The sequence below is a fragment of the Dendrobium catenatum genome, unplaced genomic scaffold, assembly GCF_001605985.2.
Source record: "Dendrobium catenatum unplaced genomic scaffold, ASM160598v2 fragScaff_scaffold_1220, whole genome shotgun sequence".
Lineage (NCBI taxonomy): Eukaryota > Viridiplantae > Streptophyta > Magnoliopsida > Asparagales > Orchidaceae > Dendrobium > Dendrobium catenatum.
The window spans coordinates 4,374,029-4,388,119 of NW_021319682.1; the positions used below are offsets into that span (position 1 = coordinate 4,374,029).

Here is a 14,091-nt window from a genome sequence, read left to right on the forward strand (position 1 = left end):
CTACTTTTCTTGGTTGATGTTCGACTTCACTTGCTTCGTGGGAGATAGACTTTGAGCAAGTCGCAGCTCCTTCGCCTCCAACCCGTATGGAACCTCATGAGAGTGCAGCCGAAATTTGGTCCTCTCGTGCATAAGCTTAAGAACCGTTCCATATGATATCTATTCAGAAAGCAATCAAGATCAGAAAACTAATACAAATAACAAGCAGAGATCTCGGATTATTGGCGATCACTGACCGCCACGCCCTCGGAAGCGACCGCAGACGTAGGAATAGGGGCTCCCTCTTCGAGCTGTAAACTGAAGTAGAGAAAGATGGCGAGGCCGAATAAGGAAAGCGCCATCAGAAAGAGGAGTAGAAGGAACCAATTCTGTTGCCAGAAGGGGAGGACGATATCGTCGGCCGCTCGAGTCCGGGCAGAGGGTAGGGTTCGGGGCGGATTGGTTGCTGGAATTTTCCGGCGGTGGAGGGACTGTGGCCCGTTGGAAGCCACGGCGACAGTATGGTAGGGGACGAGGGAGGATCGTCGGCGATTGGGAAGAGAAGATGTGTTCGCTTTTCGAACTAAAAGTCTGGTTCCGAAATTAAACGACTGAGACTTTGTGGAAAGCGGACACGTCTGAATGCCAGTAGCAGACGAATTGTGACGCGAGACGTGGCATTAGGGATGACGTGGAAGAACATGATTGGCCTTCGACTACGTTTAATCCTACGTGGTGGATGCTTATTGATCATAAAAATTTAAATTCAAACTAATAAAAATCATTATGGTTGATTAAACTTTATGATTCAGGGCTGTCTGGTTGTAGCTAAAAAAAATTGATGTTTAAATGTAAAGTGAAATCTCAATGTAATATCATTTTTTATAATTTTTTGTAAAGTAAAATCGCTCATTTTGAACGAGAAAAGTAAATCATGGCACGCGGGTGAGAGAAAAGCCCGAGAGAAGGCACTGAAGAGCTCGTTTCAACTTAATTGTTGTTTGGATTGTGATTGCTCGCTTCGACTATGTTCCCTTCCTCTTAGATTGGAAGGTACGGTTTGTCACTTATGTTTTTATTAGTTGATGTTCGACTTCACATGCTTCGTGTGAGATAGACTTTGAACGTGTCATAGCTCCTTCACCTCTATCGATGATGTTCTGTCCTATCGGATTTGTTTTCCTGAATTTGTCTACTTGCGGCGAAACTGGAGCAGAAGCCCCAATTTCCCGACTTCAATGCTTCAGCTCTGACGGGATGCATAGAAGTTTGTCTTTGATTTGCCTTTGAGCAATTAATCTGAACCGAAGCAAGCGTGTAGAATTCCCCAATTCGGCCATCCAAGACTACAATGCTACAAGTTTTTCCACGCCAAGTATTTGTGGGAATTGCCCAGCAATGCCCCTTCGACTGATTTTATTTTACTTTGCACGAACCCAATTAAACAGAAAAATGGGTTCCCTTGCATTTACTTTACAGACAATCAGACAACCCAAAATATTTATTCTACATTGCATTTATTTTAGGCTTCGTTTGGGACGACTTTTTTATTGCTTCTTAAAGCAGCTTTCTAGTGCAAAAATTTTTGTAATCAAAAGCCGCTTTAAGAAGCAATAAAAAAGCCGTCCCAAACGAAGCCTTACTCTACATTTATTTTACATTGTATTCACTCTACAACCAACCAAACAGACCCTCAAACTTTGTAAATTTATTCAAATTTTATTTAACTAAAAAGTTTTAAGCGTAAAAGCCCTTTTTTGAATATGTCCCAATGAATTTTCTTACCCATAAAAAGTTTTTTTTTTTGCTTTTAACAAATCAATATCTACACACATCAGTGTTTTTTAATATTATATTTTTTATGAATATTTGTATGGAGTTTGAGGTGAGTTATAATAAATCATGTAGTCATAAGTGAACTTCGATGTTGATAATTGATTGAGGGAGATTACATTCCATTAGATTGTGTGCATGTATGATGCCATTAAACATGGCATTATGATTAAAGTATTATTCCAACATGTTGTTAATATCACATATCTATAATTATGTCATCTTTTGTATCTCATCAATGATTGTTGCAGTGCAAGGTTGGGAATGCATAGAAGTTTAGGGTTACAAACATTTTTGAGGATAAGAGGATATTTTGTTAGGACCATTTAAAGAATAGTTTAATAGGATATTCATGAAGTGTTTATTGAATTGGTCAATATAAAGAACTCAAATATTATGGTTATATGTGTTAAGAAATTTAGGAGGAATTCTTAAACTTTCTTGCAAGAGAGAGAAAGGGGAAAGGGAGGTCAAGAAATCCTTTACTCCTTGGCCTTTGGCTTTAATGGCTTATTACATGGGGCTAACTATACATTATCCTATGATGTCTATTTATAGACATTTGTACATGATGTGGTGTCTATGATGATCAACCTAATCTAAAACAGGGCCAATACACAACAATCTCCACTTTGGTCCAATTTTACGATCAAATAACCACATGTGCTAATGTTGTGATCTGACTGGCTCCCTATACTAACTCCATGAGCACATCCATTGAAGCCCAACCCAATGTTGCTCGTGCTAGACCTCCATAGTGCATTCCAATGCACGACTCCAGCTCATGCGCTCGTGCGTTTTAAACCCTGCGCATCTGCCTCCCGTCTCTCACTGATCCCTCGTTGTTAACTCCACTCGCGTCTGCTTTTGATTAACGTACTTGCTCTTGCGTGGCATGCTTACACTCCAATACCAAGCACCATCCGGCTCACCTAACTTTCCCAGACACCCGTGCGCGCTCCAACCTGCCACTTCGCATGTACCACCCATCCAATCCTGAGTTTGGTACCTACTTTTTGCACACTCATGCATGATCTACTACCGAGGTTCTTGATCCACTGCTTCAACACAAGAAATCTGAGCACGCGACATGAGACTCCCGCAACTGCTCACGGCTCCGCTTGTCGCACCCATCCCCGCGCGACTAGGCACCAGCTATCCCCTCTCACTACTCCCCTTGCCTCACCGAGCCCCACACAAACCTTGTGCCCCACGCTCCGCCTATGCATGCACCACACGATGCTTGCCAATCTTGCCTTCCATGTGAACCCAGGCATAACCTGTCTACCTACCTTGCGTGCACAAGCCTAGAACCCCGCCTCCAATCGAATCAAATGGCAACTCCGGTGCATGTGTCTGACCTTGATCCCACACATGAATGGACTCACAAATACTGCCTCCTTCCGTTGCAATCGGCTTATTGTTGGACCTCCTACTCAACCGGCTCCAATGACTCCACCTCTTTCTTGATTACAAGAACCGGCTTCTTCCTCCTTCGCCTGATAAGCTCCACCAGGCTCTAATGTCAGATAAAGAGAGAGAGAGAGAGAGAGAGAGAGAGAGAGAGAGAGAGAGAGAGAGCAAAGCATGAGCTTTATTTCAGTAAAGGGCTTATTACAAGGGGCTACCTATATATCATCCTACAATGTCTATTTATAGAACTTTACACATGGTATCGTGTCTATGCTAATCAACTTAATCTAAAACCAGTCCAATACACAACAACATACTTATCAGGTGCACCATAATGAATCCTTCGTTTGGGATGACTTTCTTACTACCTCTTAAATTAAAATTTTAATATAAAATTTTAAACAGTCCCAAACGAACCTTCGTTATCACAATGGCCGTTTGTGGGCTTTGAGAGATGTATCACAGGGCATAAAAATAAAACAAGGTAGAGCTAGTACAAGCCCGGTTAAATTTTCTCTTGAAAGCGTTGAAGGACCACTAACCTTTATGCAAGGCGAATCCGCCATGCGGCCCATGCCAACTTGGTTCCCGGTCGGATCCAGCCGGTCTGCCCGCGTGCGATGAATCCCGGCCCGGACTCGAAATTCAATCGTGAGTCGGATTGCATAAACCCGGCGGAATCCGCGCACACGCCTGATATTCTCTTTCCCTCTCTCCTCTCTATCGGCCATTGCGAGGCAGAACGGAAAAAAGAAAACCGGTAAAAACTCACACTTTCGCTGTTTTTTCATTTCCTTCTGCAGGTCCGGCAAAACCCTAGCCTGTTACTTCCAGCATTTCTGAATTTTTAAAAATATCCGCAGTTCGATTCTTTCCCTGGAAGAGCGCTAGGATTTGGGGAGAGTAGTCTGGAATCGGCCATCGGGAATGGAGCCGACGGAGAAGGAGCTGGAGGATCGGCTGAGGGAATTGGGCACGAGGCTCGCTTCTCCTCCTTCCGATGTCGACGAACTACTATGTCTTCTAGATGTAAGTTCTCGACGTATGTTTGGTCTTCAAAATTCTTTATCTCCTGCTCTCCCCCTTCGGTCCTGTCCGCACCTACCCGTTTCTCTAAGGAAATGCGGATTGCTAAGAAGAGGGGTTTCGTATTGGCATGCATTCTGGCGTTCCTATTTCGTATATATTCGGTGCGGGTTAAGTTGCATTAAAATGCCAGAATTGTCTGATTAGGTAGTTGAAGGGAAGTGTTTTGCATCTTTTTTTCTTGGAAGTATAAAATAACTTAGGTTTATCTCTTTTCCTTCCTAACCTTTTAGTGAGTTAAAATATATTATGAATCATGCATGGTTTTTTAATATTTCGGAGTTAGGATTATGGAAGGGGACCTTTTTTTATTGTTGCTGCTTATAGTAAGTAGTGCTGGGTTTTGAATCTGAAATATGAAATATTAATCATGTTTTTTAGTTGAATCAAGATGTTCATGCCATTTGTAAGATAATTGGCTTACTATGCAATTTCAGATTCTAGCATGTTTTAAGTGGGTCTATTGGTTTTCCATATGTTGAGCGTGGAACATGCAAATCCTTTCTAATATTGCTGTTTTATGTAATGGTTGCTAAATTGTGTACGTCATATAGGCTTGGTAGAGTTGAATGCCCACTGCCTTATAAATAGAATTTAATTGCAATGTGGTTTATGATTTTGAAATTCCAGCAAACTGAAATCTATTTGTCAAGGGTGGAACAATCTCCATCGACATCAATGTCCGATGCACTGTGCCCTACCATGAATTCATTGATCACCAAAGAATTCTTAAACCATCCAGAAGCAGATGTTAAGGTTTATGTGGCAGCTTGCATTAATGAAATCATGAGAGTAACTGCTCCTGATGCTCCCTATAATGATGATTTGATGAAGGTTTGTGAAAGATTCTTTATCGTCAAATCATAGTTTCTTATTCTTCTGATCTCATGCAAATAATAAATTTGATTATGTACAGTATTGTGAACATTGGTGGTTTTGCTTGCATTCAGGAGATATTTGCAATGATTGTCGATGCCTTCGAAAAATTGGATGATATGTCAGGATGTTCGTATTGTAAGAGGGTTTCCATTCTTGAAATTATGGCAAAAGTTCGCTCTTGTGTTGTAATGTTGGATCTTGAATGTGATGATCTTATTCTACGCATGTTTGAAAACTTCTTGAAAAGCATAAGGTAAACATTTCCATTTTTTATGTGAACCTTTTGGGTTAATGAAAATTGTTGTTCAATTTATGGTTTGTAATCAGAAACCTTGAGTCTATTTTGTTATATTTTGCATTTGTCCACCTTTTTGTTGATGCTTTTGTTTTGGAAGTATTTACTATTGAAATTTTCATATCATTAACCAATGTATGCATCAAATTAGATTTAATACACTTATTTATGTGTTTATTCGTAAATGACCTAATGTATACATGCTTCTTTGTGGCCTAGTTGTGTGTAGAGAATAGAGGACCGCAAAGGATGACTCATGCTTTGTTTGTATTTTATCTTTAGAGTGGTTGTAAAAGGATTTTTTATTAGCCTCAAAAAGTTGCATTTGGATCACATTACATTTACAATACGAGCTTTCAAATTATGAGGATTTACTTGGGGTAATTGTTGGATTAAAGGAAATGATGATTATGCTCAAAACAAAATGTTATGAGGCTTGATTGCTATAGGAGTCTCCTTGAATTTTCTTTGCTTGGTAATCAATGGTCTCATGTGGTTTAATTAAAGGTTTAAAATTCCACAATTGGGTATTAAGGCATTTTTTTGTTCGTGAGGTGAGGCGTAAGCCTCAAGGCGTTTTAAGGAGTGTCTCTCACAGTAAAAAAATTTCGTAAAGTAAAAAAAAAAAGGCAAAAGTGATTTTTTTATATAATACCCAAATAATATGTTAAAGAATGAGATATTAACTTTTTATTGAACTATGAAGTGACAAATTAACATGCATATGAAGCAAAAAACTACACAAGACGTAAAGTGATAAGTGATAAATGACATGAAATATAATTAAAATCCAAATATTGTAAGAGTAAAATAATATTAAATGTACGAATTGTATCATATAACATCAAATTCAATTCCAAATTCCTTCTTTTTTGAGTTCCCTACTCATCCACATTTAATTCCTAACAAAGTTGAAATAGTTGGCAACATCTCTGAAATCATCATCACGTCATTGCTGAGGGGGTTTTTATTTGAGTCGTCGTCATAACAAATTGGCCTCCCCTTGCCTCGTCCTATGGAGTCCAATGCCTCACAATATGCTTCTTTTTCATTCATTTCAGTTATCTTCCACTTTCATAAATATTATTCATCAACATAAACATAAAATTAATACTCCAAAATTTTTAGAGGTGGTGTGCGGCTTTCAAATGATCCCCAACGGTGGCTACGACGGCGTTGGTTGCAACAAAGGCGGGGGAGGTTGAGGCTGTTGAGAGGAAGTTGTTGCAGCTTGGGGGTGCATGAAGACGCGATTTGTTTGGGGTTTTAGTTTAGGATTTAGGTGAGTTATTATTATTATTTTTTTAAATATACAAATAGTGTGAGGCGTAGCCTCATGCCAGTAAGGCGAGGCACTCTTCAAGGCGGGCCTTAGCCTAGTTGAGGCGCAAACCTCATTAAAAATGCTCGAGGCATATTTCAATGGAATTGGGTTGAGGCGGGCCTCATATTGCACAATTTTAATTAATGGTTTAATTAGAGTTACTCCTTTATCATGATTATCTATTAATGTCTCTTTACATGTCACATGTTGAGAAAAAATTTTAAGGGTCTTTAATTTCTTTGGAATCAATTAGTTAGGCTGTAATTAAGTTTGAAGATTGTGGTTAACCTCTCAATTTTCTTGCATAAGCTCAGAAAAAAAAAAGGTTAGAATGTATTAAAAAAAGTTTCATGATAATTTTGTTGGAGGTTTCTCATTGATATACGAATCAATGAATTGTATCTCTAAGTGTTATTTCTCATTGTAAATGATTCCCTTCACTGTGTTGTGACTTTGTCCTACTTGTAGATAGCTAATTTTTCCTTGAATTTTGCTGCTTTTTTTATTTATCACAACAAAGCAACCTTTCTTTCCTTCAATTATGCATATCTTTAAAGCAATTACTTTATACATAATGGTTGCAATTTTGCTGCAGTAATTGAGAATTGCTTTCTTTGATTTTTTTATACAGAGCTATAGCCAAGTGCTAGAAGAGATTTATATAAAAAAATATGGATGGGGGTTGCAATCATTATTGTGGATGTAGCTTAGGAGTTGGCAGGCAAGCAAGTCCATGACCTACAACCCTTGAAACATCCCATTGATGGGGTATTTATGGTGGAGTCTAACATGGTGATGCATAAACTTGTATCATTGAGAGCTAGGGATTATAGGGTGGTGATGGCAGGCTGATCGCTTGCCCTTTTGATGGGAGTGAGCATTGTGTGCTTTAAGTGAGCAACATAGTCTTGCAGAGAGAGTTGTGACCATAGAGAGGGAATTGTCCTTACATGCGGTGATCAGTTAGTGATGGTATAAGAACAATTATTCGGAAGTTGTAGTTAACTTTAATGAAAAGAAAAATAAAATCTCATGCATATTTATTGTTTACCCAGCTTATCATTTCTTATCATATATTTTACTGCTTGTAGAGGGGCAATTGTTTCTATCTTGTGAAGAAAAACTTTAAAATATCTCTGGTAGATATTTTGCTAGCTAGAGTAAGGATGATTAGTTACTCGACATAAAATATCGCTCTTGAGGAATGCCGTGTGAGAATTGAAAAAGTTAGTGACAGAGTAAATATTTCTAAAGCAATTCATGTAATAATAATTATAGTGAACAAATATAATGAGAATTAAATACAAAATTCCTTACATGTGTGTCATAATTTCTATTATGCAAGAAAATGACATTTCACATGGTAATCATTTATATGTAATATTAATCCATTATCTGGGCGAGGTGGTGATTCGCTTGGAGGCCACAGGATTCAATTATTTAATGTTGGTTTGCTGACGTATTAGGCGATGTGATCTTTGTGTGGGCAAAGGGTGTTTCTCTCTTGGAGGAGTCTTTGGTGTTTCACGACTATATTTAGCGAAAGGGAGTTTCTCACTTAGAGGAGAGGCTTTGGAGTTTCAGGGCTATATTTAGCACTGCATTTCTTACCTCATTTGCTTGATTTTGAATTTTCTTTGAGCACTCTTTCAATTTTTTTTGTGCTCTTCTTCTTTTACTAAGCCTTCGCTACCTCTAAACAAGATGTCTTCGAAGGGAGATTAGTCTAAAAGATGGTTTCCCAATTCAGTAGCAATTTTGCATCAAGATGTCTTCGAAGGGTGATCAATCTAAAAGATATTTTCCCAATTCAGTAGCAATTTTGCATCAATTTCTTTTGCAACGAGCTAGGATACAGTGGCAACAGTAAAGAGGTTGATGAAGCTTTCTTCCCCTATCGAGTCATAGTATAGGTTGCTAGCGAAGGATAGGAGTAAAAACACCATCTACAAGATCAGTGAGTTGTGTCTCTTTGAGTATTACTTTTGAGATCATCAAGATATTTTTTGACCATCTATTTTGTCCCTACCCAATTGATGTCAAATCATATGCAGTGGTCAGACATGTTAAATGGATGTTCAACATGCATCGTGTGCCATGGTCAGTGCACCATGTGCCTTTGAGCTTTAGGTTCGTGCACAAGAGTTGGAGAGGATGAGCAAACGACTCCCAATGCCTTGTGAGCAAGCGACTCCCAATGCTCTTTAGGACTCCCACTTGCAGTTCTCCCGCTTAGTTACCATCAGGGGACCAGACAGAGCATGATTGGTGTGGATAACACAATAGGTTTGTTTTACTACCTTGATTATAGCACTATTTAAAGGAAGTTTTTTGGGTTCATTGATGATGAGAATAATAGGATAGTGACTCAACTTGGTTTATGTGGTTGGTAAGCTCTGTTAAAGTTTGCCCCAGTGGTGATGTATGATGACAGCGGAGATATATGAGTATTTCTTGCTCCAAAATTAAGAATCTATATATAGCAACCTCATTTCATGCCTCCTATTTGATGGCTTGGACAAATCTCTCTCCGATTCATTATGGGTGGCAAAGGATCAAATTCTTTTTAAGGATTATTAATTCAGCTTTGCTCGATTGTTCAAGATTTATTTGTTCTTATTTTGACTGTGATGATTAGATGATATATGCTTTTAAGTTATTTAAGCGAACAATATGATGAAAATTTTGAAGTAATTCAGGGTTGGTTATATTTTTGTCCTATTGTTTTGGATTAAGTTAATCAAATAGATTTTACAAGCGATAAAGCCAGCTATAGGCAATGCTGTTCACTGTTAAATGAACTGAACCCCCTGTTTGTTAGCCTGTATTGTTTATGAACAAATCCAGAATGACACTTACAATCAGTACGTGTTTCTAGTGATAAGTGTGGAAAACCTTTTGCTAAGTTTTACCATGAGTTCTTTTAGTGTATGCCAATTTGCTAATACCGCATGGGTATTGTCATCGTTGGAACTTGTCCATGGTTTATTAGCTTCACTAAATTTGTGTTTGCACTCTTTGAACTTGTAATACTTTGCCTCTTCAAATGTTTTCTTTTATTTACTCGTCTGTTTTTCCATTTTTTTAATTTTCTTCTTCATTGCTTAATGTTCTGGCCATGCCATAATTTTCTTTTTGCAGTTTGAATACTTAGTTTCCTGATTCGATGCACTGCTTTTTTCACTGTTCAATTGTTGCATGTGTCACCTTAACTAAGTCAACATTGTTGACAGCTCTACTAAGGCACATGGCCCTAGCAATTTGCTTGTAATATCTTTTAGTTGGATTAGTTTTGATTTTGTTTTCTTATCACACCACAATACTATTAGGCTTTGATGTAATAATTATTAGTTTGATGATCCAGATCTTAATTTAATATCTGATATGCTTAATTTCACTACGATAATGTCACATAGGGAATTGCATGTCCATATCATTTCATGAATTTATTGGCGGCACTCACATTAAAAAGTTTATGAAGTATTTTGTAGCCCTGGTTAAGATGTAGATACGGACTTCTATGTTATTTATTTATTTCTTATGTTGTTGCTTTTCTAATCTTCGACTTTCTCTCAAATTGGATTCCAGCAGGTGTGTAAAATTGTGGGGCTCTTATTTTTAAATTTTAGTTTATACTCAATTTACTTCTGTTAATTCTGGTGTTATTTCTTGTCTTCTTATGTTTCCTATTGCTCCAATATTTCCTTAAAGGGCTAATTTTAATTGACTGGCTGTTAGTTGGCCTAAGCAACTAAGTGGGCTTGTCAGAATCGGACCTGGTAATGTGGTATAGAAGTTTAATTTTTGCGCTGGTGCTTATGCTGGTTTTCTCTTTGCTTGAATATGTAAATTTTCATTAATTATGATCAATACTAGTATTTTTTCTGGGATGGTGAACCATATAGTTGATACATCTACCGTTTAGAATGTTTTTATTCATATTAAATATATTCATCTGTTATCATATGATAAAGAGCTTCTAAAATCTTTCAGGACAGACCACCCTATCAATGTCTTTTCTTCAATGGAGACGATCATGACTCTTATTTTGGAGGAGAGTGAAGATATCTCACAAGAACTTCTCAGTTGCTTGTTATCTAATGTTCAGAAGTCAAAAAAGGTGAATAATGCCATATAGTCTGTGTTTGTTTGATCTAGACCTTTTGTTTCTGTAGAATGTGTCCTCACTTACTTGAAGCATCCTTTTCTATAGGGCGTTATGCCTGTTGTACGCAGGCTAGCTGAGAAGGTAATTAGCAATTGTTACATGAAGCTGAAACCTTACATTGTAGCTGCTGTGCAATCAATAGGTACCTCCTTGAGTGATTATAGTGACATAGTTGCTTCTATACGCCAAGACAGTTCTGTTGCACTTGAAAAAAATGAGGTAAATCTTTCCTATAGTATCTGGTGTGTCATTCTCCTATGCAGCTGCAGTCTCCTGCATTAGCTACTACATTTATGTTAATTACTAAATTATGAAATCGTTTTTTGTCTTTGTATCAGTTCTATTGCCCTAGTTTCATTTTAAGTTTCAGTTCTGCAGTATTTTTTAACATGCTAAAACTCTAATAATCCTTCCCTGTAATATTAATTTACCAAGGTGCTATTTATGGCCATTGCTGTCTAGGCTTGATGTAAAGTACCAATTATAAATTATATCTTTAAGATTCTCCAAGTGCAGCAAATATGCTTATTGGGAAAAGCAATTCCTTGTTTTTTCTATTATAACATTTTATCACTATAATTATAAACTTGAAATAGTGTATTAAATATGTTAGATGCACTCAAGGAGATATGCCTGTCAATTGAGCAAAGTCTTGCTCGAATAAAGAAAATTCCATGTTGAGCTAATAAAGTTATGTAATTCTTAAGAATATTTATTGATGTGAATAAAATGCTAGCCATCACATTAAATTATGTTGGGAAAGTAATGAAATTTCAAGCTCCATTTCATTCTAAATTTGAAGTACTTACTAAATTATTTCAAGCAAGTACCCTTAAATTTCTTAAGATTTTAGCATTTAGACATAGGGATAAGTTAATCTTGACAACTACTTAATTATTCCATGTTGTGATCCAAGTTATCTTCTCTATCACTAAATTTGTAGGTCTCTATCACTAAATTTGTAGGTCTCTATCACTATGTTTTCCTATATTTATACTTTTTATCTTCAATATTTATTAATCTTTAACCCCCCCTTAAAGTCTACATATTACATAAGGATCTTTGGAATTCTCTACAACAACAACAACAACAACAAGCCTTTATCCCACTACGTGGGGTCGGCTACATGAATCCTTTTTCTCCATTGTGTCCTATTAAAAGTCTAATTCTCGTTTAAATCTAATAAAGAAAGGTCATTCCTAATATTTTCTAACCAAGTCTTTTTAGGTCTACCCCTACCTTTCTTAACATAAGTCAAATCTAATACCTCTACTCTCCTAACCGGGTCATCGCAAGGCCGCCGTTTTATGTGACCAAACCATCTAAGGCGACTTTCTCTAATCTTATCTTCTACTGGAGCTACTCCAACCTTTTTCACGTATATGCTCATTTCGTATCCTATCTCTAAGGGTAAAGCCACTCATCCACCTGAGCATCCTCATCTCTGCCACACTTAACTTAGTATTATGCTTCTCTTTTAAAGGCCAACATTCGGCACCATAAAGCATTGCAGGCCTCACTACCATCTTATAGAATTTTCCCTTAAGTTTGAGGGGTACATTTCTATCACATAACAAGCCCGATGCATTCCTCCACTTCAACCATCCAACTTGAATTCTACTGATAATATCCCCATCTATTTCACCATCACTATGAACAATAGAACCAAGATATCTAAAATGTGTACTCTTATTAATGACTTGATCACCCAAAGTCACAATCCCCTCACTAGGACTATTACTGCTAAAATTACACTCCATATATTCCGTTTTAGATCCACTCAAGCGAAAACCTTTAGACTCTAATATATACCTTCAAATGTATTTTGAAGGACATGCACTTTTTTGGGATATCAATGACCTCTTCTCATCCTTCAATTAGTTTTGAACTCTTTTTATAACTATTTTCACATTGTTGTCATTGCTTTTGTTACTGTAAACTTCTTTTATTTCAATGAATAGGGTTTGTGCAAGTTTCCTTTATAAAAACTTAATTTTTTCGCCCACCTTTATTCATCTTAATTCCATGTGACCATGCTTATTTCTTGAACTCATGATTCTCTTTTCACATCATTCTTTGCCAAGTTATCACCATAATAAAATAGCTCATCCTCAACATTTGAAGTATTAGTAGAAGCAACCATCAGTTAAATCAAGTCAAAGTGTTCACCTCATTGCCTGATGCCTTAGGCATTTCTCTTGCCTAGGCAGCATGCTTGTATTGGCTCTTGCTAGAGATGTGTGTTGACCTTTCCTGGCTCGAGTACCTAGTTGAGCACTTGATTAGCCTTTAATAATACTTACATGAATATGAGCATTTATTCTCTTCATTTTTTTGCCAGTTCATTGACCCAATTAACTATTCCAAAAGTTCGATGGTGGGGGTCTATGTTGCACGGATACGCCTATTTATGAGGCATGCTGTATCGGACACATGTTGGATACGAATACGCCTCCGATACGACACGGATACGTGCTGTGTCCAATTAAAATATTATTTAAATTTGATCGGACACGTGTGCTATTTTAAAAAAATACTCGGTACTGCTCGGTACCGCTTGGTACTGCTCGGTACTGCTCGGTCAGTACTGCTAGGTACCGCTCAGTACTCGGTACCGCTTAGTACTGCTCGGTACTGCTCAGTACTCGGTACCGCTCGGTACTGCTCGGTACTGGAACTTGGTACCGCTCGGTACTGCTCAGGTCGAACCCCGCCAGGGGGCAGCGCCCCTTTGGACCCCCTGCATAGGCGCAACATATTTACACTCTTAATTAAAAATTTTCATGTTTCAAATTCATGTGGATTAATTGTGTCGATCCTTCGTAGGATAATGAATAGTTGAAATTTCATGTGCTGGACAATTTATTTTCTTGTTTTTGTTATTGTACTAGATGTGTCCAATTAAAATATTATTTAAATTTGATCGGACACGCATGTCCTATTTAAAAAAATACTCTGTACCGCTCGGTACTCGGTACCGCTCGGTCCTCGGTACCGCTCGGTCCTCGGTACCGCTCGGTCCTCGGTACCGCTCGGTACTGCTTAGTACTCGGTATTGCTCGGTACTCGGTACTGGAACTTGGTACCGCTCGGTACTGCTCAGGTCGAACCCCG

At 37.8% G+C, this 14,091-nt stretch overlaps 2 protein-coding genes across 4 annotated transcripts in view; one reads left to right on the forward strand and one right to left on the reverse strand.

Moving 5' to 3' along the window:
- On the reverse strand, positions 1-3,956 carry LOC114580707. Its single transcript, XM_028699122.1, has 3 exons — positions 3,768-3,956; positions 237-617; positions 1-159 (listed from the first exon to the last, which is right to left on the reverse strand). Exons 1-3 carry the CDS (start codon positions 3,954-3,956, stop codon positions 1-3), a joined length of 729 nt encoding a protein of 242 aa, XP_028554955.1.
- LOC110100313 overlaps positions 3,858-14,091 on the forward strand; it is a 26,260-nt gene continuing 16,026 nt past the window's right edge. For all 3 annotated transcript variants that reach the window (XR_003702276.1, XM_020827758.2, XM_020827759.2), the window contains exons 1-6: positions 3,858-3,985; positions 4,089-4,254; positions 4,942-5,145; positions 5,262-5,443; positions 10,803-10,929; positions 11,023-11,196. Coding sequence is in view for 2 of the 3 variants with exons in the window: in XM_020827758.2 (XP_020683417.2) it covers positions 4,153-4,254; positions 4,942-5,145; positions 5,262-5,443; positions 10,803-10,929; positions 11,023-11,196 (789 nt within the window). In the remaining variant the exon portion in view is untranslated. The remainder of the gene's footprint in view (positions 3,986-4,088; positions 4,255-4,941; positions 5,146-5,261; positions 5,444-10,802; positions 10,930-11,022; positions 11,197-14,091) is intronic.